Raw genomic sequence first — 23,775 nt, forward strand, 5'->3', positions numbered from 1 at the left:
CTGCTGGGTCACTCAGTGCAAACATTTTTCTTGTGCTTGACAGAGCAATAGTGAGTAGATATGAATATCCCACTCCCTTTACTCAACCACGTTGAATAGGAAAAGTGCTCCATCTGTTAGCTTGCTCTGAGACCAGAAATAGTAAGATATTGGTCTAAACACCCTGAAAGATACACATTCCACACAGGACTTCTTTTGGAGGGTTCACGTGGTTTTACAGTACCTGGCTAGTCTGTGGACTGGATGGGTCGTAAGAAGGTACATAATTCTTCAGAGTATCCTGAGGATTCAGGTGGGGAGGATATCTGATCGTTGGATGAGAGAAGTAGCTAGACGGGGCAGGAGGGAGAATAGCTTGTGCTGGAAATGGCAATGGTGAAGGTGAAGGTGGAGTTCTAGTTGAGATGACTGGAGAAGATAAAAGAAAATTAAAATTACTTCGCATCTTGTTTCTTCTAAAATTCTTCATCTCTGTGTTACAGAAAAAAAAAAATAAGTCAATACACTGTACTCCTGCTTCATGGTATCTCTACAGAATATCTTCTATGTCCTCCCCCCATCCCAGGCACTGCAAAGCACTTCTGCTTCGAATTCATAAATATAGTATCTTACTCTAAAATTTGTGGGCTATGGCTTTTTTTTTAATTATTATTCACAAAGTATATTTTTTTATTCTCCAGCATAAATGCATTTGAGCTATAAAATTTTCCTATCGAAAAAAAATTCCTATCTAGAGCCCAAATAGACAAAATAAATATTTTACTAAATAAATAAAATATACACTTTTGATCACATCATTCCAACAGAGAATCACGAAGCACTAAGAAATAGTGATCTTTCACTGTATTGCACTCTACCTGTTTCATATGGGGATGGGGTAATAACTACTCAGCAATAATGCCATGAATAATTAGATGACCTTTGTGAAAATGCTAATGAACATTCAACTTCAGGGCCTGGGAAACCAGTCTATCCAATGAAAATATCTCTAGCAAACAAAAAGAGATCTACCCTGTACATATTTTTCTTTGCATTCCCTTTCTTCCCAGCCCCTACAAACACACACTTCTCTATCTATAGACTATATGGCATGTCTAAACAACCAGCAATGTTTTCACAGTGAAAGGAATGTACAGCATGTCCTGCCGTGGCTGCATTGCCCAGCTGGAACTGGAGAGCATTCCTCTCCCAGGCTGCACAGACACCCGCTTTCCCTCCTGGCCACACACCCAGTGGGCACCTACTTTGTGACTTGGTAAAAGGGAGCTGCTGACTTCAAGGGAAATGGAGAAAAGACAACACTGTGCTGGCTTTCATTAGTGTGAGGGTACAAAATCAGATCTGTGTAAGGAAGGTATTTTACAAACTGCTCACAAATATCACATCACAGTTCATCAGCACAAGCACACCAACAGTGCTCTACTGGACCACCTCCCTTGCCTTTGTTTTGTTTTGTTTTGTTTTGTTTTGTTTTGTTTTTCAACTAAATTTTAAAATGGCTTGCTATTTTTGAGCTGGGGCCAAATCAAAACTTGTCTTTGCAGTAGGAAGTTCCAAAATTGCTGTACTTTGGAGTCAAAACCTTGCAAATCTCAAAACCATTGCTCATTGACAGAATAGAATAGGCTAATAGAATAGCAATCAGATTTCCTGGTGAGTAAATAGCTGATCTACAGAATTAGGTTACAATTGTATGTTGCCTCTCAAACACATACATCTAAAAATTATACACTAAAGCAAATATAAATGCCTACACATAAGTGTAGGGTCAAAAATAATCACAGAAACTTATTTTGTGACAGACTCATCTTAATCACAAACCCATCAGCTCAGTTTAATCATAAAACATTGGTTAGTGCTCTGATATGGGAGAATTGTGCAAAATAAACACAAATGAGTAGAAATCTATCCACTCCATCTCATCCATCATCTCTGATGTGACCGAGTATAGTGGAAACCTTACAGAGACCAGAAAGAATCCAGGCTAACTTTCACAATGCAGAGTAAGTAGATGCTAAGGGGAAAGTAGTCGTCACATGTGAATTAAAAGATAAGACTTTGAAATAATCTGAGAGATCACAAAACAGATACTTCTCAAAGAAGAACTGTATGTTAAATAAAAGGGAGTGCTCAGATCTGCTTCACTCCTCAGGTCACCCAGCTCTGCTCAATAAATGAATCCTTTTATATGCAATTTATAGGGAGTCATGATGAGCCACTGAGGGGAGACTTCTGAGTATCATGTTCTCATATGAAGAATCAGGGTTCTCACTTCTAAAATTAAACAGACCCTGACGCTGGAATTTCTATGTCATTCCTCTCATGCTCTCAAGATAACATGCAGTCCATCATATTTCCTTTACACTTTAAGTAAAATTTTAGTATGGATTTACTACGGGTTTCAAAAATACAGTGGTTGAAAAACATTCATCAGAACTCTACTTTTTTAGATAGAGCATTGAAAAGCAGCACTGGTATTTATTTCACACATTGTATCAAATAATGAACGTGATTATGATTTATTTTGTTTGAAATCCTACCTATTCTGATATTTAACTACAATACAATCATAGCAACAACAATAAAAAAAGATGCAAGTGGAAGGAGAAAAGACTGCAAGTATTTTTCCTCCATCACTTTCTTATTGTAGTTTACAGCTTGTTTTATTCACTGGCTAATCCTAAATCCCTTTAGTGACTCGCAGCAGTCAAACTACCTGAACTGAGTTTAATGACCATTTCTGCAAGGTTTCCCTAACCTCTGCAACATATTCAGTTCTGTTTCTACTCTCACCAGTAATATAGATGGGGTTAGGTCTCCAAGTAATTCTGAAAAAAAGCATCATGTTCAGAGAATAGAAAAGGAGAACACACAACAGAAACAGGGAGGAATTTCTTTCTCCTCCATAATCCTCACCACTCTGTGCAACTCCTGGGATTCCTGGGTGGTGATGCTGGGGAAAAGTGCTCAGTCTTGGTGAAGAATCCTGGGGAGAAGTAGGACTAAACAAAGGCTTTTCAGGTTTCTTCATTGTAGGAGAAGACATATCTGCAATAAGAGAAGTAAATAAATACATTAAAATCAATCAATCAAACAAACAAACCAAAAAACACACACACACACAAAAACAAACAAACAAACAAACAAAAAAAAACAGTGTCATTAGCTTAGAAGTCCATCCCAGAACACATGATTTTGTAAACTGAAGATGTTTATTTTTGCAGTTCTTGCATAAATATTGCTTGGTGACCCAACTCCCCTATGACCAATAAACTAATTTTAAACTATCACTTTCCAACTTGAGAAAGAATAATAATCCACTAACTGGTCTTTGTCCTGCAAAACAGAAACTACATTCCTTTCATGCCAGACAACCCAAACAGTGAAGAAATGAATGTCTTCAGAACCTCCCTAGACACTTCACAACTCCCCATAACATCACCAAATCATCTGCTCCTTCAACAGCCATGTAATAGTTATTGCATTTTTTAATGGAACACCTACACTCAGGTGTGTAGGGCAACTGCTATACACATGCTGTTTTATGGTATTTATTATTCTGTTATTTCAAAACCTATCCCTTACCCTTTCCAAAACCATAGTGAAACAATGTAACCTTCCTAAGAATAAAGGATACTTTCACTTCTCTATTTCGTGTTTTCCATGTCTCAAGTAGGGCCTTCCACCTCTTCCTTCCCTATCAACAAAATCATCTCTTCAGAGCTCAATACATGAAGATAACACAATAGGAGGGATAAACAAATAATTTCTATCACATAGGGTTACTGATACTTCATAAAGCAAATAAAAAAAAAAGAAAAGAAAAAAGAAAAAAGAAAAAAACAAACAAACCAACAAACAAAAAACACTGAATTCCTTCCAAAAGTTTAAATTAATTAAGAGGCATTTGTTTCACTTTTCATCAAAGTAAATTATTTCAAAGTTAATTTTAATATTTTTATAGGACACATATTAGCAGAATAAGTGGGTTTCATTTCCAATCAATGGGACTAACTCATGTTTAAAGTAAAGCTCATTTCTTAAGTACTATACTGGATTGGGGCCATGTTGCAGCTGACTTTCCTATGTGTACCATATTCCTCCTTAAAGTGATTTTTGGCACATCTAATACTAACACACCGTATTGTATTATTCTAGGGGACAAAAAGTCTTCTTGGAAGATCCCCATGAAATGGGAGCACCTTACTGAGACCAAATTGGACTAGTGCTTTCTGTACAGGCTGTAGCTTAACTGTGGTGTTTGACTGTGAGAGCCTTACCCTCAAACTGAGAGACTGATTCACCCAGCTGCCCAGCCACCACTGCTGAGCTCTGCATAGGCACTGCCACCAGGCCCAGACCAGACCCTGCAAGTACCCCACCACTCCCTCCCTGCAGCTTCCCCATTTTCCTTTGGTCTCGGCTGCAACGTGTGCCCTATAATACCCTATAATATTTACCTTCTCAGAAAGGCTACTGAGAAAGGATTTTATTCAGGGAAGCAGTCAACATGACCAAGCAATGGCTTTACAATAAAGTCACTCAGAACTCACTGAATTTTAACAGATATGACAAAGGCTGCTGTGTGTTTTTTATTATACTGTTCTATTACAAATTTCTGTTTTTATCATAAACCCTGAGTACAGAGAGGGGCACCTCTAGCTGTTTATAGAAACTTCAAATTAATTGCTGCTGAGGAAGAAAATGGAGAGATATTTTATTTCTTTGAATCTACCAGCAGGCAGCAAAAATGCAAGTGCCAAATGGTTAGAGTTTTGGTGGAACACATTCTTCTAAGCTAAGAAATCCATTCTAAAAATGTAAGACTCAATTCCTTTAAACTAAGTTTTGCATAAGCAACCCATGATAGAAGGACACATTAATTATGGAATGACTTTGAAATATTTTGTTATGTTGTTGTTGTTGTTTTCTGCTTGCATAACAGCTCTAGCTTCTTAATATAAGGTCCTAGTTTCATCAGAGCAAGAAAGTTCTCATCCCTCCACAGAAGTAGGGTTTTATAAGAGTTACAGGACAAAATAAAACTACTGTCTTTGTACTGTGGTACAAAGACTGTATGTACAGTCTGTCTCTGCAGAAACACTGCAGTGTTACAGTCTGAGAAAAAGTGTTCCCGACAGCCTATAGACACAGCCTCCCACTACAGCCCTCTGCTCATCAGCACTTGTCACAGAAGTTACAAGTAACCACATATCTTACTGACTTCGCCATGTATAGCCTATTGCAAACAAGAGAATGTACAAAGAGTTGAATTTTATTTCAAATTAAAAATATTGCAGTTGAGGCTCCTTAAGGAAAAAACAAAACAAAACAAACTAAACTAAAGACAGCACCAAAAAACATCATGGGTTGGAGGTGGGAAATCTCTTCCTTATGCAAAGCCCATATTCAGCAAAGGAACTTATGAAAGAAAGAGCTGTCTAGCTCCTGAAGTTCTGCATGTGTCAGCAGCTCTGATTACTGGAATGCAGCAGAGATTTAATGTGGTCGGTGACTGTTACTTCATTAAACAAGCAAAAGTTGTTGTGTTTTTCAAAATCAAAATATTTTAGTTACTTAGAAGAAGAATGCTATATGAAGTGCAATGCAATCAGAGTATCCATTAGCCCCCCAGGGGTATCACTAATTTGAAAAGGATCTACTGAAAAGGAGGTTGGTGACTATGATAACCCTGGCATTCGCTTTAAAAATGTGTTATTTTTCTCTGCTCCTACTTTACAGAGAAAAGAATTGTAGTCAGCACATTGAAGTCAGACAGCACATTACAAAGCAAATACAATGAACATCTCATGCAGAAGGCTGTTTCCTCATCAAGGTGAATGCCACTGGTAGACATTAGTAGAAAAATCAGCACTGCCAGAAAAATATTCATTATCTGCCAGAACAGAGATTTTAATGTACATTGTGTGGCACACCACTATGAAGTACTTTCAGAAGTATTGTATATAGCACAGGCAACTGAAAAGAGTAATGCCTGAAGTGCACACAGCAGCTCCTCTGTTAGAACAATGCCCTTGCCATTGTGAAGTAATTCAGATAGCCACTTCCCCCTGCTGCTCTCACTATGTGTGCCCACGACATCACAGCAGAGCACTCATGGTCCTTTTACTGTGGAGTAACAGGTGTAGCTGACAAGACAGCCAGAACAATAACTGGTTGTACAGGTTAGGAGGAAAGGCTTAAGCCATCTTCTCCTTGACCAATAGACGTGGTTTATAACTGTTTTAAGAAAGCATGCTAGTAACAGTTCTTTGGAGAGTTACCAGTAACAAAAATGAAAATTGTGGGGCATGGGGTAGGCAAAGTAGTTCTTCCACTATCTTTAGTTTAGCCTCAGAAGGCAGTGACTTTAAATAAAGCAGAATGAAATAAAGCAAAAGTGAGATTACATGTAATTTTACCAGTAGATTTTACATAATGGAAAACACATATGTTCTCATTTTGCACCCGTGATTTTTTCCAATTCATGAGATATTGTCTAGTTGCTCATGAAGCTTAGTTTTATACTGCTAATTGCATAATGAGTGACCAACAAGAGGTCTCAAAAATAGGCCACTTGCTCTCAAGTTTTTGTCAAAGTTTCAGGAATGGGATTCCAATCATTATTACATGAAGAATGAAAATAAAACAGTTAACAGTGTAATTTATTTTTAGACTTTTGGAAAAATGCTAAGTATATATGAAGAGCAGAAAGATGCCAAAAACACTTAGACAAAGTTATCAAAAGGTCAGCATTAATCAGAACACACTGTGTTCTGTACTGCCTAGAATTTTCTTCAAATATAAAAAATGGGCTTATTTCTTTTTTTAATTCTCCATCCTATTCCAAGTCATTCTTTTCTGTATTCTCATATGACTGTGAAGATACAGTATGCACAGACCCAAACAGTAGTATGTCTTAAATTTAAAGCATCTCATAAAAAAAAATAAAATGTATTTTTCAAGTAAACAGGAGTTATATCATCTCATTGCCCAATAAGGTAGATATGAGTACATAGGAAGGCAGTGGAGCTGCTGTGAAGCATAGCGTATGTAGTCTGCTCATCAGCAGCTTGCACAAATGGTGCTCCAGATGTATATCTGTTCAAGACAGCCCAAGGCAATAATTTTGATCAATTCTAATGTGCTAAAATGCTGCAGGGAATGTGTGCAGAAACCTGTTTACATCAGCCTTTAATTAAACTGGTTTTTGCTTCCTCAGAACCTTAGGAAACACTAATGAGACATGAGTTTTGGCAATTTTGTCATCAAAGCAAAGACCCTCTTCCTCAGTCTGAAGCAGCCTTTGATCCAGTCATCTCACTGGATGAGTGTCACATTGACACACCAGTCAGCAAGCCACCTGTTAGGAGAACTCGTCTGGAATCAGGCCAGTTCAAACATCCACTGGCCTGTTTCTGGTCAGCCTGATCTGCTTTCTTGTACAATACCACATCATGGCAGCTCCTGTTTCTTGCTCATGAAACATGCTGAAAAGCAGGGTATGAAGAAGCCATAAACAAATATTAAATTTATTTTAATCCAATTTATTCTTTATCTCTACTTATTGATATATTTTGTACAGCCTGTTTTCACTGGTCTTCTCTTACATGGTACAGTCCTGCAGACAGCAATCTTTTAAGATCATTTACAACTCATTAGTGTTGCATTGCCTCCGGAGAAATCAAGATAAAACCATGTTCAAATGTTTATGGAAGTGTAGTGAAAGCAGGAAAGCTATGGAGTCCATAGCACCAGCAGCAAGCAATTAGAGTCATCTCTTCAAGGTAGAGTTTTAAATGAACTGATCATTTTCCAGAGGCTGTACCTGAGCTAATTCTGGTGCCAGAGTACACCACATACATCATACAGTTGGGACTCACCCTCCCCTGCTTCTACCACATATAGTAGGTACACTCGTGTGAAGAAAATAGGAAAATCTAAGTAAGATTTTGAATTCACATTGGATAGTTGTAAGACAATGATGAATCAAGACAAATCCAGTGTGCTCAAAAGAAACAGTTTTGTTTTACATTACTGCCTGTAAAGAACAAGCAGAGCCACTCTGTACAAGCACAGCAGCATCACCAATATTCAGACATGCTCAGCTGAGTTTTCTTTAACATTGTAGATATTTAGTATTTCTCTATGTCTTAATAAGGCACCTAACACAGAATATGGACAGCTAGGTGACTCTAAAGTACAAACACATCTCATGTAAGAAGGTGGCTTTGGTATGTCTGTTCTAAAGGCTTAGCACTGGGGATAGATGGAAAACTAGAATCCTAAAAATCAAGATATTTTAATTCATTCTTATTATTCACAAAAACGGAATCATGACTTTTTTTGTGAGTAAATAGAGAAAAAGACCTCAACAGCTGGATATCCCAAATGCTTGATGCCTGGAAAGACTTTGCTTGCATTCCTGTTCAGCATCAGGCAGAGATTAGACTTCGTATCTGGGTCTCCCATTATTGAAATGTGTCCTTCCAAATCATTAGTTTATTAGTGTCTCATTCTCCCTCATTATAAGTTTTATTTTGGACCAGAGAGAAGCCATCCTAGCAATTGATTTATTTCCATTAAAAAAAAAAAAAAAGAAAGAAAAAAGAAAAAAAATCAGTTTTCATGATCAATGTTTTCCTGTGAGGAAAATCAACCAAGAAATCATCATGACCAGTTCTGTATAATGACTCTCTGAGACACGCCTAGGAACTCTCAGTGTGAAGATTCCCTTTTTGTGATTTCCCTTTTATGAGAAGCAGTGAAGTCTTATAAGAAGACACGTATGCATATCGCTCAGCAGCTGTGAGTGTTCTGAACTTGAGGAGCAACCAGGGTGAATGTTTGAAGAGAGATGCTCTCTTCAAGTTTAAAAACTTAACCTCAGTTTTATTTTTGTTTCTACATGAAGTGTAGAAAAGCAGTTTATGTATGAAAATTTTATACTAGAGTAGAACATTTCAGTGTACAAACACTTGATAATCTCTTATCTTCAGATCAGCCTATATATCTCCAATGTTATTTTTACAGGCACACCTCTAATGTTGCAGAAACCAGTCTATCAGACTGTGACACTGGTTATCCTATCAGCAGCCATGCCCAAGGCAAATCTAACACTCTGTTGTGTTGTTGTGCTATTTCACTGCAGCTAAACCATCTCATTACATTGTATTTCCTGATTGATAGTGAAAAAAATAAGAGGAACGAGACTAGAATTTCTCCCAATTCTATTTTCAATACTTCAAGCTGGTGAGCAAAATACTAAATGATATTCCAATTTAGAAAAGTGACAGCAAAACAAGAACAAATTCCTCCCAATGGCAATTGAATTATTTCCTTGTTCATTCTCTACTTTATTTTGCATTTCTCAAAAAACATTGATATACCTAAGAGAAAAAAGGCATGCGAAAACTTTTAGCCAACTGAAATACCATGAGTTCAGAAACTCTTCAGATGGAAGAAGTCATTTTTCTCATCCTTATACCCATAAAACTTCTTGAGTACTGCAAACAGTTTATCTGCCCAGTCCTCACATTCTGTGGTATTTAATAACTGATGATTTTCTTTTCCTAAACAGGAAGGAGGTTAGACAGAAGACAGGAGGATTGTATCTACCTACCCTTGTAACTTCAAGCATGTTAAGAGGATGGATAAATAGATAGATAGATAGACAGACAGACAGATAGATAAAGTCTATATGCAAACAAGTTGATGGATGTTTTTTATTGCTGTGCGCAACTAGCCTTATTTACTTACATGTATCCAACCTTTTATGAGCATAACTCAGTACAATTCCTGGAAATTAAAAAATATGTGCTCTACCATTTGAAAAGTAAAATTCTGATCTATGGTTTGATTGTGCCCACCAGCTCTCCAGTGACCCACAGGGACCAGCAACAGAGTTCAGACTTCACCTCCACCGCCCCTCCTGCCTCACTTCTTCCCAAAACTTCAAGCTGTTTATCCAACATCCTCTACACCAGCACAGCCCACCAAATGTCATATGGGAAATATTCAGGATTAACTCAAAGCTGAGTAGCATGGCTACCAGTCAAACACAGAGTAGGCACTGGAAATAGTAAGGCTTACTTTGGAAACAGAGATAAAAAGCATGAAACCAAACACACAATGTTGTTGCTTCATAGAATATTATATAATGAATGCATATACTATTATTTCCAAGCTCACATGATGCTCCAAGTACTCTGTACTGCCATAAATAACCCTTAAGTAACTAGACTATACTTTAGGTACTTCACTTTTTTTTTTTTTTTTTCTTCTTCTCTTCAGAAGGGGAAGAAAAATAAAATCTAAAAATCGTTGCTAAGAGATGTAATTCCAGGAGATAGTTGTGGTAAAAGATTATTATGGGATACTGTGAGAAAATCTAATTAAAAAGCCAAACAAATTACACAGAGTTTAGAATACATTTTAGTCATTTATTAAATTATCCTACAGAAAGTCATCTAAAATCCAAGGAAAAATACAGAACTATAGAACCCTATTAATACTGAGAATCCAAAGAACTTGGCCTAGCAAATGAAATAAATATCGTAACCTTAACTGCATAAATCAGAAAAGCATTCACAATTTCTAATGCAATAAGATTAAGGAGGTATTTTAAATATAACAATATAAGGTAAGTTGTTAATTTAGAACCATTTAGGTTATGGCATCTCCTTTTTATAACTATTATAGTCTATATTTGTAAATTTAGGATGGTTTAATAGGTGAGGTATATTAATTTAATTATAGATCCATTTGGGGAATGGTTTTGAACTGAGATAAAATCATTAACTCATATACAACTGTGATCAAGTTTGATACAATTTGCAATAAAGTAGTTAAAAGTACAAATGAAGAACCTTTTCAAATTTATCAATGTATATAGCACAGAAACAAAAATTCTATACATATAGACAAAAAGGACAAGTGCCTAAAAAAAGTTGCATGTGCACTGATTTTCAATCTCATGAACATCCCATGACTGGAAAAATAGACAATGCAGACACGTATTATTCCTAAAGTTCTAAATAGCTACTCTTTTGGTAACCAAAGATAGGCCAGATCATACAGAATAATACTGAACCTGCAATTTCTGATATTCAGAGGACCTGAGCAGTTTCAAAACTAATACTGAACCCTCTTATTCACTAACATTGGAATAGGACAAGTACACATAACAGCTCCTGGACAAAATCGTGCTCTAAGATGTTAATTTTAATGTTAATTTCAGTAACTAAATAAGTGTTATTCATTTATGAAAAATATCCTTTTGCATTTACATCTTCCACTGGCAGATGACTATACTAGCTATAAGTATATTATTAATAGGTCTTGCCACATTATATTTTTCAAAATAAAAGACAAAGAACCTATAAGGTTTTTTTTCCAATTACTTTATTAAGCAAATAAAAGCCACATCCAAAGATCAAAAATATTCTTTTTATTTTATTTTTTTTAAAGAAACTTATGAGCAAGTTGAAAATTAGTCTAAAGCTTTTTAAAAGAAAAATCCTAGATCTCTGATAAAATTCCAGGATCAAATGCATCCATATAATTTTATTTATTTATTTATTTATTGTACACCACTGATTTTCTAAGCCATCCCAGTTTGTACTTGGCTGAGGAAACAAATTGCTTTATTTTTGTAGTGACTATGGACATAATAACACTCTCACCCAGTAACAGATGTGGTAAATATTCCTGATGTACAAGCTACTTTACTCATTTTAAGATAATGTTTTTACTGTCCTGTTCAAGGATTATTTTCTCTTTCTATCTTTTAAATTTAAAATATCTCTTAAATTAAATAACTCTTAAAAGCTCCTTCATCTTTACAAAAATAATGTTTAACTTACTTCAAGTACTGTCAGTTTTTCTTGTAAACTTGACACTATGGAAACAAAAGTAAACTCTATATGTTCATTTCATTTCATTTTTTAAACTACCATGGTAGAACCACTGATTTTTCAAGAAGACAATGCCCACAATCATTGATCACTAACATCTTGTTCTGCAACCAGGAAAAACTAGGTGAGCCCAATTTGTGACCTCCTGAGCAAGTCTTCATTAATACTATTGTTTGCTACCAGGATGCCACTCTCAACATAATAGATGTTAGTTGACTATAAACAGAAAGACACAGCAAATAATTTTCTCTGGAAATACATATTGAAAACTTACTCTTGATAAGAAGTACCTCTTGCTTTAAGAATGTTAAAACCATTGACATTATGAAAATGAATCATTTCGGCATTCAACTACTGTGCATACACTGTACCAGTTAAAAACAGAAAATTCAGATAGACTCATAAGTTGTATATAAATATGTATATTTATATACATATGATGTGTGTGTACACAGTGTTTAAAGAAAATTTTGAAATATTAAAGATTACAAAGGCAGGTGTAATAGAAGTTACTGACGACATAAATCACTTTAAAACATGCTTTGACATAAAATAATTTTGAGAACTCAAAAACACATTTAACTGATATTCATCAAAGTAAACCTTTATAAGATGAATACACCTGTTAGATGGAGACTGAGTCTAAAGCATTAACCGTCAGAAAGACCGAGAGAATCTGGGGAAAAAACAAACAAACAAACAAACAAACAAAAATGAACAGCACAGGGCACCAAAAAGCCAAGGTTATCTGTTACCATTCTCAACTCTTGGATCACATTAACAACTTCCTCTTTTAGCTCCCTCACTTCAGAAATGAGAACATCCATCTTTGACGGTTCATGAGAAGAAGGCCCAAAAAGGAAAGGACTATCAGGGAGGACTCCAATGAGAAATGAGTGCCCAGTGGGTGGGGAGAAAAAAAAGGGGACAAGAGTCTAGTGGAACATTCAGCAACATTCAGCAATAAGTGCTGGGACCTGAGAAGATCCAACAGCTGTTGCCCAGTAAACAGGTGAAGGTGGTCTAGCTGTTTCAGTTTTAATGGTATGCTGGCAGCTTGACTCTTGAATGTTGGTAGAGATGGGTGAGGTGTGTGAGAGAGATGATGAAGAAACTGTAAAATTAAAATTCACTATTGACATTCTGTATTTCTAGACCCCTGACTTTTACAGAAATTCACACAAATCTCTCTGCTTTAACGACAATAGTGTGCATTGATGACAGTGCCTGTTATCTACTTACAACACACAGAGCTGTAACACTACAACAGCAAAACAGGTCTCAAGAACAACAGCTGGAAGTGTTTGCAATTATGTTAATTAACTTTGTCAAGCTAGCTTTTAGATGGGAAGCCACAGGTGTGCACAACGTGCTCAGTTCTTAAGGAACTTAAGGAAAAATTATCCTGTTTCCTTATCAGTTAGTAAATCATGAAGTATACTAGCACTTCTTAGCCTATTTACTCTGACTTTTTTGTTTGTTTATTTTGTTATATTTTAAGTAACTTCCTCCTCCACACAAGGACGGAGATTTTTTGTTGTTAATATTTGGTTGGTTGGTTTTGCTCTACATAATTTTAACCTGGTACGAATTTCAAAAACATTCATCAAACTCAACCATGCAGCAATTTCAATCTATTTCACAAGGTATTTGTACACTGTTGCAGGAAATCAGAATTTTGTTAAAGATACACATACAAAATTCAGTAACAATAAATTGGAAAAAGGAAGCCTAGAGATTTACAGAACACTACTGTTTATATCTAGATATGTTTCCAATCAGTAGAAATAAGCTAAGGCATGAGCCAGACATTTTTGATGCTAATAAGACATTAATTTGGAAAAAACAAGGTATGTGAGAAAACAAATGCCTTGCACAAGATCTTAAAGTAGGCACAGAAGTTAAACTCCTAAATGCATTGTTTGGTTTCTATTTCTGAGTAATGCACTGTGTTCACTTTCTTATGGTTTGACATAAGTGACCATTTAGTGATCCACCATTTAGTGATGGTGGATAGTCAGCTGAATATGAGCCAGCAGTGTGCTCAGGTGGCCAAGAAGGCCAACGGCATCCTGGCTTGTATCAGAAACAGTGTGACCAGCAGGGCTAGGGAGGTGATCGTCCCCCTGTACTCAGCTCTGGTGAGGCCGCACCTCGAGTACTGTGTTCAGTTTTGGGCCCCTCGCTACAAGAAGGACATCGAGGTGCTTGAGCGGGTGCAGAGAAGGGCGACGAAGCTGGTGAGGGGCCTGGAGAACAAGTCCTACGAGGAGCGGCTGAGGGAGCTGGGCTTGTTCAGCCTGGAGAAGAGGAGGCTCAGGGGCGACCTTATCGCTCTCTATAGGTACCTCAAAGGAGGCTGTAGCGAGGTGGGGGTTGGCCTGTTCTCCCACGTGCCTGGTGACAGGACGAGGGGGAATGGGCTTAAGTTGAGCCAGGGGAGTTTTAGGTTAGATGTTAGGAAGAACTTCTTCACTGAAAGGGTTGTGAGGCATTGGAACAGGCTGTCCAGGGAAGTGGTGGAGTCACCATCCCTGGAAGTCTTCAAAAGACGTTTAGATGTAGAGCTTAGGGAAATGGTTTAGTGGGGACTGTTACTGTTAGGTCAGAGGTTGGACTCGATGATCTTGAGGTCTCTTCCAACCTAGAAATTCTGTGATTCTGTGATTCTGTGACATTTTTGAAGGATGATTAGTTACTTGGAAAGCTAATAGACAAAAGGTTTGGGATAAATCTTTGCAGATATAAGTCTGCCTGCTTGCTCTGAGGGAAGACCTCAAAAATTTCAAAAAAAATCATGCAAAATAATTATATTTAAAGTATTTTAATGTAGCAAAAAGAATGGCACAAACTACAAAATATTCCCATCATGATTAAATGTATATAAATTCAAAACCAACAGATTATAAATTCATGATAATCTGTTTAAATCAGGTTTTGAAACTGTAATACATATTTTTGTGGTTATATACATACTTTAAAATATTTTTAAATATTTTGAACTTTTGCAAATCATTTTAGTAAAACTCCAAGACAGTATAATGACTTCATAAGCTTTTGTTTTCTTCCATTAGTAGCTATAATCTCGATAAGCTTTTGTTTTCTTCCATTAGTAGCTATAATCTCGCTTTAATAACTACAAATTAGAATTTATTTTTAAAACTGATTTTGGTTAAGTATTTTAATGTCTTTATTTGAGAATAACATAAAAATGGGTTAGGCTCAAAGGGTTAGATAAAGCTGGTGACCACTCACTTGTGGGGTTTCCTATGGGTCCATTTTAGGGCCAGTTCTCTGTAATATTTTCATAAATTATATGGCTGTAGGACCTTGAAGTCTAGTGAGTAAGTTTGTATATGACTATAAATGGTGAGGAGCTGTGAACTCCTTCGGGGACAGAGAGGCCTAGAAGAGAGATCTTGACAAATTGGACAGCTGGACTACCACCAACATTATGAACTTTAATAAGAGCAACTGCTAGATTCTGCACCTGGGGAGGGGAAACCCGGCTACATGTGCAGACTAGGGAATAAGAATCTGGAGAGTAGTGCCACAGAAAGGGATCTGGGGGTTTTGGTCAACAAGAAGTTGAACATGAGCCAGCAGTGTGCCCTGGCAGCCAGGAGGGCCAACCTTATCCTGGGGTGCATCAGGCATGGCACGGTGAGACAGTCAAGGGAAGGGACTGTCCTGCTCTGCGCTCATGCAGCCTGTCCTCAAGTACGTGTGCAGTTTGGGGCACCGGAATATAAAAAAGGCATAAAACTGTTAGATAGGGTCCAAAAGGAGAGCTACAAAGACAGTGAAGGATCTGGTAGGCAAGACATGTAAGGAGCGCATGAATTCACTTAGTTTGCTCAGCCCAGAGCAGAGCAGGCTGAGGGGAGGCCTCATGGTGGCCTGCGGCTCCCTCATGAGGGGAGGCGCTGAGCTCTGCTCTCTGGGGACAGGGATGGGACCCGAGGGAACGGCATGGAGCTGGGACAGGGGAGGGTCAGGCTGGGGGTTAGGGAAGGGTTCTGCACCCAGAGGGTGGTTGGGCACTGGGACAGGCTCCCAGGGCAGTGGTCACTGCATGAAGCCTGCCAAAGTTCAGTAAGTGTTTGGACAATGCTCACAGACACATGCTCTTATTTTTGGGTGGTCCTGTGTGGAAGCAGGAGTTGGATTCAATGACCCTGGAGGGTCCCTTCCAACTCAAAACATTCTATGATTCTATGATAATGGCATACGTAGCAATACTAGAGCTTGGGGAAATTAAGCTCATAATCCTTTATGGATTGGCTTTGACCACCCTTACACCATCTATAGTTTTTTTTTGTTTGTTTGTTTGTTTTGATATGCTTATTAATTTCTGCTCAGAATTTAGTTTTAAAACAGCCACCTCTCCTAAAATTTTCTGAGAAATACATCTGGAAAACCTATCAGAACACCTATGGAAGTAGTATGCCAGGAAGAAGACTGTTAAAAGCAAAAGGACAAAGTCTGAAGTTCTACAACTGATAGTAGACTGTGGTCTGAGGAAGATTTTGTTTGGTTATATTTCTTTTTCTTAGTTTCACAAATGCCACATGCTGGCCCAACCATAAATGGTGGTCATGTGCCTACACTTCATGATCCATACCTACACATTAGAGGAGTTGTAGAAACTATGAGGATTCTATGAGAATCGCTTTTACAGTCACCTCTTCTGATGTTTACTTACCTACTGAACTGTATGATATTTATTTTTCACAGCAGTAAAAGTTTGATCTTTTCCACACCACTGCAAATTTTCATCTGCCATATTTTTAATCTCATTATATTTCCATGGTATCCATTAAGCTTTGTGCTTTTCTTTCTGACTATCAAAATGTTAGATTACTCTTAGATACCAAATGAAACTCATAATTCAACTACACTATGCCAGCCTGGTTCAGCTACCTACTACTCCCTTGCTGACACTATCTCCTGTTCCAAACTATCACTGTAATGTCGTTTCTGCTATTTTACAAATGCAGCTAAATAAAGATATGTATAGCTTTCATGATAGAAGAATCTTTCAAATCTATTTAATTTCTCTTTCTATGAAAATACATTTAATTTCTATTTCTATGAAAAAATGACATTTATTTCAAGTCAGAAGTTAGATGCTTTTTTCCATCACATTCAAAACAAAGACAATGAAACTGAAATCAATAATGTTGTTGCTTAGTATCAGGGAATGTAGTCATAGAGTAATGGCTTTAAACTAAAATAATAATAATAATAATAAAATAATAAAAAAGATAGATTTACATTGGATATTAGGAAGAAATTCTTTACTGTTAGGGTGGTGAAGCACTGGCACAGGTTGGCCAGAGAAGCAGTGGATACCCCACCCCTGGAAGTGTTCAAGGCCAGGTTAGATGGGGCTATGAGCAACTTGTAGTAGTGGAAGGTATCCCTGCCCATGGCAGGGGGGGTCGAATTAGATAATCTTTAATATTCCTTCCCACCCAAAGCATTCCACAATTAATAGTGTTTCTGATTTTATTTCTCCTAGAAAAGTTAACATTGCATTACAGTGAAACAGAAGCTATTGACCCAAAACCACAATAGCTCTGCATATTATCATTTGTAGGTACTACATGTGTGGCTCAATTTCTTTTTCTAGTGTTGATGACCTTTATGGGATGCCTGGAAAAAGTGTCTTTTGGGACTACATCCCCAATTGACATGGGTTGATCACAATTATAGTTCCAAATGTCTTCTTTTTTTTTCATTTATGCCTAGCTTCAAATGAAATGGAGATCTCCCTCCTTCCTTGGGAGAAAAGGAGGAAGCACCAGTGAATTCTCTGGCCTAGGGAACCCCTCCAAAATTTTCTTTGCACTAACAGGCATAGGAAAACAGAATGTAAGTTTTCACAAATGTCATACTCTGATAAGACCTCTGACTTTGAAAGGAGCTTTACACAGATATGTGCTATCATCAGAACAGTATCAAGCATCTGTCATACTGGAAATAGAAGAAATATACCAGTTGCTGCTCCATGCCTACTACACATGAGACCAGTTACCAAGGGTAGGTATTTTGAACTATTTTACGATGTTTCCTGGAGCAGTAGGATAACCTCAGAAACTGTCTGGAGCCAAACAAAAAACAAAAATGTTTATGTTTCCTTCAGTATGATCTTTTTCAGACTGGACAGTGGCCTACCTGTGCCTTCACAGGAATGGAAGACACTCATATTGCCTCTAAGACAACCTCACTACCAGGGATCTGATAAAGTTCCACTATGCCCAGCAGTACTGCAGAAGAGGACACTCAGTAAGGAATGTAAATTTGAGTGAGCAAAAATAATATACACTGCCTGAAGTGCTTTTTTTCCCACTTGTCTTTGTAAACATAGAGTCAAAGGTTGTTTCAGTCCAGAAATCTAGCTACCCACTGTCACAGAAATTAAGTAAAGGTTCATTATAAATACACTTAAGCAAACTGAACAATAACATTGTTCACTGCTGATAAATGCAAAATGAAACAAGCAGGTAAAAGTGAACAAATTCAGCATTCACAGAGCAAAGTTATGTGCAAGCAAAATGATCTTAGAGCTAAAAAACAGTTGAGAAGAGGAACCATAGATATCATCTGTGAAATGCTCCGTCAGCTGTCCATGCACCACTGCACTTCTTGGAAATTCCTACAGCTCATGCAGAAGCACAAAGGGATACCACTTCACAAGTGGGATATGCAGAGAATACTTCAGTGAAGGAGGAGAATATCTTGCACAAGGAGAAAACACTCTAGCCGACAAATCTGCTGTTTTGTTGTTCTTAAGTTTAGCTATTCCCAGCTATAGGCAAGATTTTTTTCAAAATTCAACAGTGAATGCTGCAAACAGCTAAAAGTAAGAAAGAACCTCCAAAAGGAAAATAAAAATCATGGAAGAAAAAAAAAAAAAAAAAAAGAGAAGAAGAAGAAGGATAAAAAAGACAAGCAAACTGTGTGAGAATAACAGCCTAGTGATGAGAACGCAGGTCAGAGTAGGAAGAAGCATATTAAAAGTGGACCAGCTGTAACCAAAATGTGAAAATAAAAAGCAACTAAATCAAATACTGAGCACATGCTACCTTGCACACATAGATGTAAGAGAAATCTCAACAATAACCTAAAAATAAAACAAACAAACAACCAAAGGCCGAAATCAATACAAAAATGAGGGAAGCCCGGAGGATTGATCTGCACTGAAGAACTGAGACCAAAAGTTAGCATGATGAAAAGGAGGGCAAACAACAGAAGATCGGCAAAGGAAGCAGCTGCATATCTTCTCTATTTCACTTTTACATACTGTGATGCACATTTTCACAGATTGTCCAAAGAGCTACAGCATCTCAGCCACAGGATACATTAACCAGTACAGTGTTCAGATACATGTAAGTTTAAATAAGTTTTCACATCACAAAGGTGATGGGAAAGACACTGACATCAAGGTTTATAAAGCAGCAAGCTTTATAAGTGAGTGTTATGACAGTTCACTTTACTGTTTTGACAGTCATCATTTTCATCTCTGAACAAACATGTTCCTCACTTCTGATAACCCAACACACAGCACAGGATTTATCAACACCCTTTAGCATATGGATATAGTCCCCCAGAGATATGCTGGGGCTTCTTGGGGGCCTATTGGACCTATCCTGAGTCACAGAGTGTAGACAAAACACACATACAGAAGTCTGCATCATGGTAAAAAAAAAACTGAATAGACTACTACTGTATTAACCACTGTATGGAGATGTTTTGTTCCTCACTTAAATTGTTTTAATCAAAATCGTGTTGGGATGATTACAGCTTACACAGTATCAAGTACCTCACTTATAACACATCTTCACAAACAATAGACAAGGCAAACACCAGATGGAAAAATTCTGTGTTTGTTTATACTACATTTACAAAACCAGCAAGTACACATATTTCACAGAAAAAATAATAATTATTCTAAAAACCCATTACTTTATTGCAGTAATAGTAAGATGGATGCAGAGATTTATTGTATATTTGAATATACTTGGAGGTAAAACAGTCCCATACTACTCACCTTGATCTCTTTCATGCCATGTCCGACTCCCCGCAGCTGGTGAATTTGGAGAGGGATAAAAGTCTCCTGTCGGGCTTGGCTCCATATTCTCATCTATGGAGATAGTTTTGGGCCTTTTGCTGTTAAGTAATGTAAGATTTGGTCATGAGAATGATATGCAGCTAGTAGTGTTATATAAGCTATTTAGATTTTAACAACAACAAGAAAATTGATAAAAAGCAATTCAGGCATATAAAGCACAAAAAAAGCAGATTTTAGATCTTTTGCTAACTGCCATAGAACATGTTATGTAATAATATGTAATTCAGGTATGTGCTTGATTTTTTCACACGACAATACCTCAGAGATGATTATGTAACATATAAAAGACATAATTGTTCTAATTCTACCAGAATTCATCTGACAAAATGAAAGAAAAGAAAACAAAACAAAAACAAAAATAAAACAACAACAACAAAAACAGTTCCTGTAACCTACCACTGAAAGGTTGTATATCATGAGAATTTTAAATCTGCACAGAAACCATAGAAGCAATGGAAAGTCCTGGAAAAGATTAACTAACAAAGTCAAGGTAAACCAGAAACCTTTCTGTGTGTGCTAGTAAGGGAAAAAATGTAGTTCACTGTATTCTACCAGGTCAAAATCCTAAGCTTTTCAAAGAGGTATAACTTGAAAGAAAGACTTTTCGTTTTAGATGAATATAATTGAAAACAAAAGGCTCACATTTCATGTCACTATATAAAAAGAGTTAGTGCTTCCATAAAGTAAAGGGAATTCAAGGTTCTTTGTAACAATATATGTACATACTGATATTGCTATGTAGACTGTCAAAGAAAACTAGAATGAAAGATTTAATGGTCTTCTCCTCCTCCTCCTCCTTCTTGTTCTTCTTGTTCTTCTTGTTTTTCTGATCTTCTTCTTCTTCTTCTTCTTCTTCTTCTTCTTCTTCTTCTTCTTCTTCTTCTTCTTCTTCTTCTTCTTCTTCTTCTTCTTCTTCTTCTTCTTCTTCTTCTTCTTCTTCTTCTTCTTCTTCTTCTTCTTCTTCTTCTTCTTCTATTTTATCATTATCATCATTATACACTCTGAGAATCAATAGTTTTTTAAATGTACTAGGTGAAAATACAATGACAATGGAATTAAATGGCAGAATATGAGCTCAATAACTCAGAAGCAACAGGCACTGCTGGAATTGCACCTCAGTCTTGTGACAGTCCTTCTGTCCTGTCCCACTGCACAGACAGTTCCAGAGTCCTTGGAGTGCAGAAACCTAGGAGATGATCTAGTGTGACCTAACCTTACTGTGGCTAGCAGGTTGAGGGAGGTGTTTCTCCCACTCTGCTCTGCTCTCATGAGACCCCACCTGGAACACTGCATTCAGCTCTGGGGCCCCCAGCACAAGAAGAATATGAAAGTATTAGAGCAGAATCACAGAATCACAGAACCATCTAGGTTGGAAGAGACCTCCAAGATCACTGAGTCCAACCTCTGACCTAACACTAACAAGTCCTTCACTAAACCATATCACTAAGCTCTACATCTAAATGTCTTTTAAAGACCTCCAGGGATGGTGACCCAACCACTTCCCTGGACAGCCTATTCCAATGCCTAACAACCCTTTCGGTAAAGAAGTTCTTCCTAAGATCCAGCCTAAACCTACTCTGGCACAACTTTAGCCCACTCCCCCTTGTCCTGTCACCAGGCATGTGGGAGAATAGACCAGTCCCCACCTCACTACAGCCTCCTTTAATGTACCTATAGAGAGCGATACAGTCGCCCCTGAGCCACCTTTTCTCCAGGCTGAACAACCCCAGCTCCCTCAGCCGCTTCTCATAAGACTTGTTCTCCAGACCCCTCACCAAGTCCAGCAAGTCCAGAGGGAGCCATGAAGATGATAGCTGGAGCACCTTTCCTACAAAGACAGGCTGAGAGAGTTGGGATTGATCGACCTCAAGAAGAGAAGGCTCTGGGGAGACCTGATAGCCGCCTTCCAGTACCTAAAGGGGTCTACAGGAGATCTGGGGAGGGACTTTGTCTGGGAGTGTAGAGATATGAAAAGTAATGGCTTTAACCTAAAAAAAAAAAAAAAAAAAAAAAAAAAAAAAAAAAAGTAGAAGTAGATTTAGAACAGATACAAGGAGAAATTATTCTTCACTCAGAGGGTGGTGAGGTACTGGAACACTGAAACAGGCTGCCCAGAGAAGCTGTGGATGCCCCATCCCTGAAAACATCCAAGGCCAGGCTGGATAGGGCTTTGAGCAACCTGGTGTAGTGGAGGGTGTCCTTGCCCACAGCAGGGGGGCTGGAACTGGGTAGTCTTTAAAGTCCCTTCCAACCCAAGCCATTCCACGATTCTGTGATTCTGTGAGCAATCCTGCAGTACTTGATTTCGTAGCAAACAGCTTCAGACAAACAGGGAGCCCCAGGGGGTGGACAGTAAATTATCTGGGAGCCAAGAGGAGGGCAGACCAGTTTCTTCACCTCTGTGGGTCTGCCAGCTGTTCCTGAGGTAAGGAACTCTGTTCTTCTCAGTGTCAGAAGGATATATGCTGAAGCAAGGAAGAAGTGGGTTTCTCAGAACAAACACTGAGATCGCTAAGAAAAATCAGAATGCCTGTGACAATCTCACATGCTCGTCCTCATCCCCACTATGCTGGGACACACATCTTGTGAGGCAGGAAACACACTTTCATGAGCTGGGGTGATGCTTAAGGATACAGACACCTTTGTATTTGACTCCCTTTGCTTTATGTACCTACCCTAATGCCCTTTTCACTAGAAGCAGTATCTGTCACAACACAGCTTTCAGGACAGAAGTCCAAGCCTTCAAAGGTGGCCTTTGTGCCTGGAACCACCTGGTGGCACCAAGCACTTCTGGCCAGTGCCAGGCTGCTCAACATGCCTGCAGCTCAGCAGCAGCGCCAAGATATGTAGCTCTTCTCTTGGCAGATGATTTAGTGTCACAAGCTGCTGTCATCTTTAATATCAACAGCAATTATAATAATAATTATAATTATAGTAATAAATGCCACTTCAAATGACTATTTTTAACATATATATCTCTACATAACTTAGGTTAACCTGCATAAGTAGCCTACCTCACAAAATCAGAGGAAACTCGGCTGTTTACAGTATTTGTGTACTGCTTGTCCCACTCTGTTTCACAGTAGTACCTTTTTCAAGTTTTTTACCTGCTTGGTGGAGAGGATAAGGACCTCTGTAGATTTACACCCGAATTCATATCATGGTAATATGGCTGGCTCGGAAGTTCTCCAATTGGGAAGTTCACTCCAGTTCCTTGGGTTATAGGTGCTGAAAAACATATCATTATAAAGAGTCAGAGATTTTTGTCTATCTTTTTAGCCATCTTTTCATTTTTAACACCAGGAAAAAAATCAAGATGTTGCTACATGTTTCTAATTTTCTGCCTGTTGCAGAAACCAAGTACAGACAAGTTTTATCAATGTTTATCTATCTAAAAAATGAATTACCTTCCCCAGTCCCTAGAAATCCTTAAGAAGTTATGCATATATAATGCATGTGTTGTATATGATTGTTTTATAGCAGACAACCTGTAATCATCAATGTGAAGATAATATAAACAATGGCACAAAGTTAAAACTTTTGAAGATGGACTTTTACAGTGAGTAAGGAAGGGCTTATACAGAGAGCTAACAGTCTTTGTGAAATAAATAAAATAACTGGAAAGAACAAACCTGGGGACACACGTTGTACCATGTCCCTTTTTCTTTTATCCAGAGCCTTAGATACTTCTCTGCATATATACACCTACACACAAACACACAT

General features: G+C 37.8%; 1 protein-coding gene across 14 annotated transcripts in view; it reads right to left on the reverse strand.

The window, feature by feature from the left end:
• NFIB (nuclear factor I B) overlaps nt 1-23,775 on the reverse strand; it is a 191,257-nt gene that overhangs the window by 43,421 nt on the left and 124,061 nt on the right. For 7 of the 14 annotated variants that reach the window (XR_014686895.1, XM_084503137.1, XM_084503145.1 and 4 more), the window contains exons 5-8: nt 23,160-23,280; nt 19,972-20,090; nt 2,917-3,048; nt 224-471 (exon numbers count right to left, since the gene is read on the reverse strand). Coding sequence is in view for 13 of the 14 variants with exons in the window: in XM_084503137.1 (XP_084359263.1) it covers nt 224-471; nt 2,917-3,048; nt 19,972-20,090; nt 23,160-23,280 (620 nt within the window). In the remaining variant the exon portion in view is untranslated. The remainder of the gene's footprint in view (nt 1-223; nt 472-2,916; nt 3,049-19,971; nt 20,091-23,159; nt 23,281-23,775) is intronic. The other 7 variants (XM_084503142.1, XM_084503138.1, XM_084503136.1 and 4 more) reach the window with 1 other exon arrangement.

This window comes from Aythya ferina, assembly GCF_964211825.1.
Source record: "Aythya ferina genome assembly, chromosome: Z".
In the NCBI taxonomy this organism is placed as follows: Eukaryota; Metazoa; Chordata; class Aves; order Anseriformes; family Anatidae; genus Aythya; species Aythya ferina.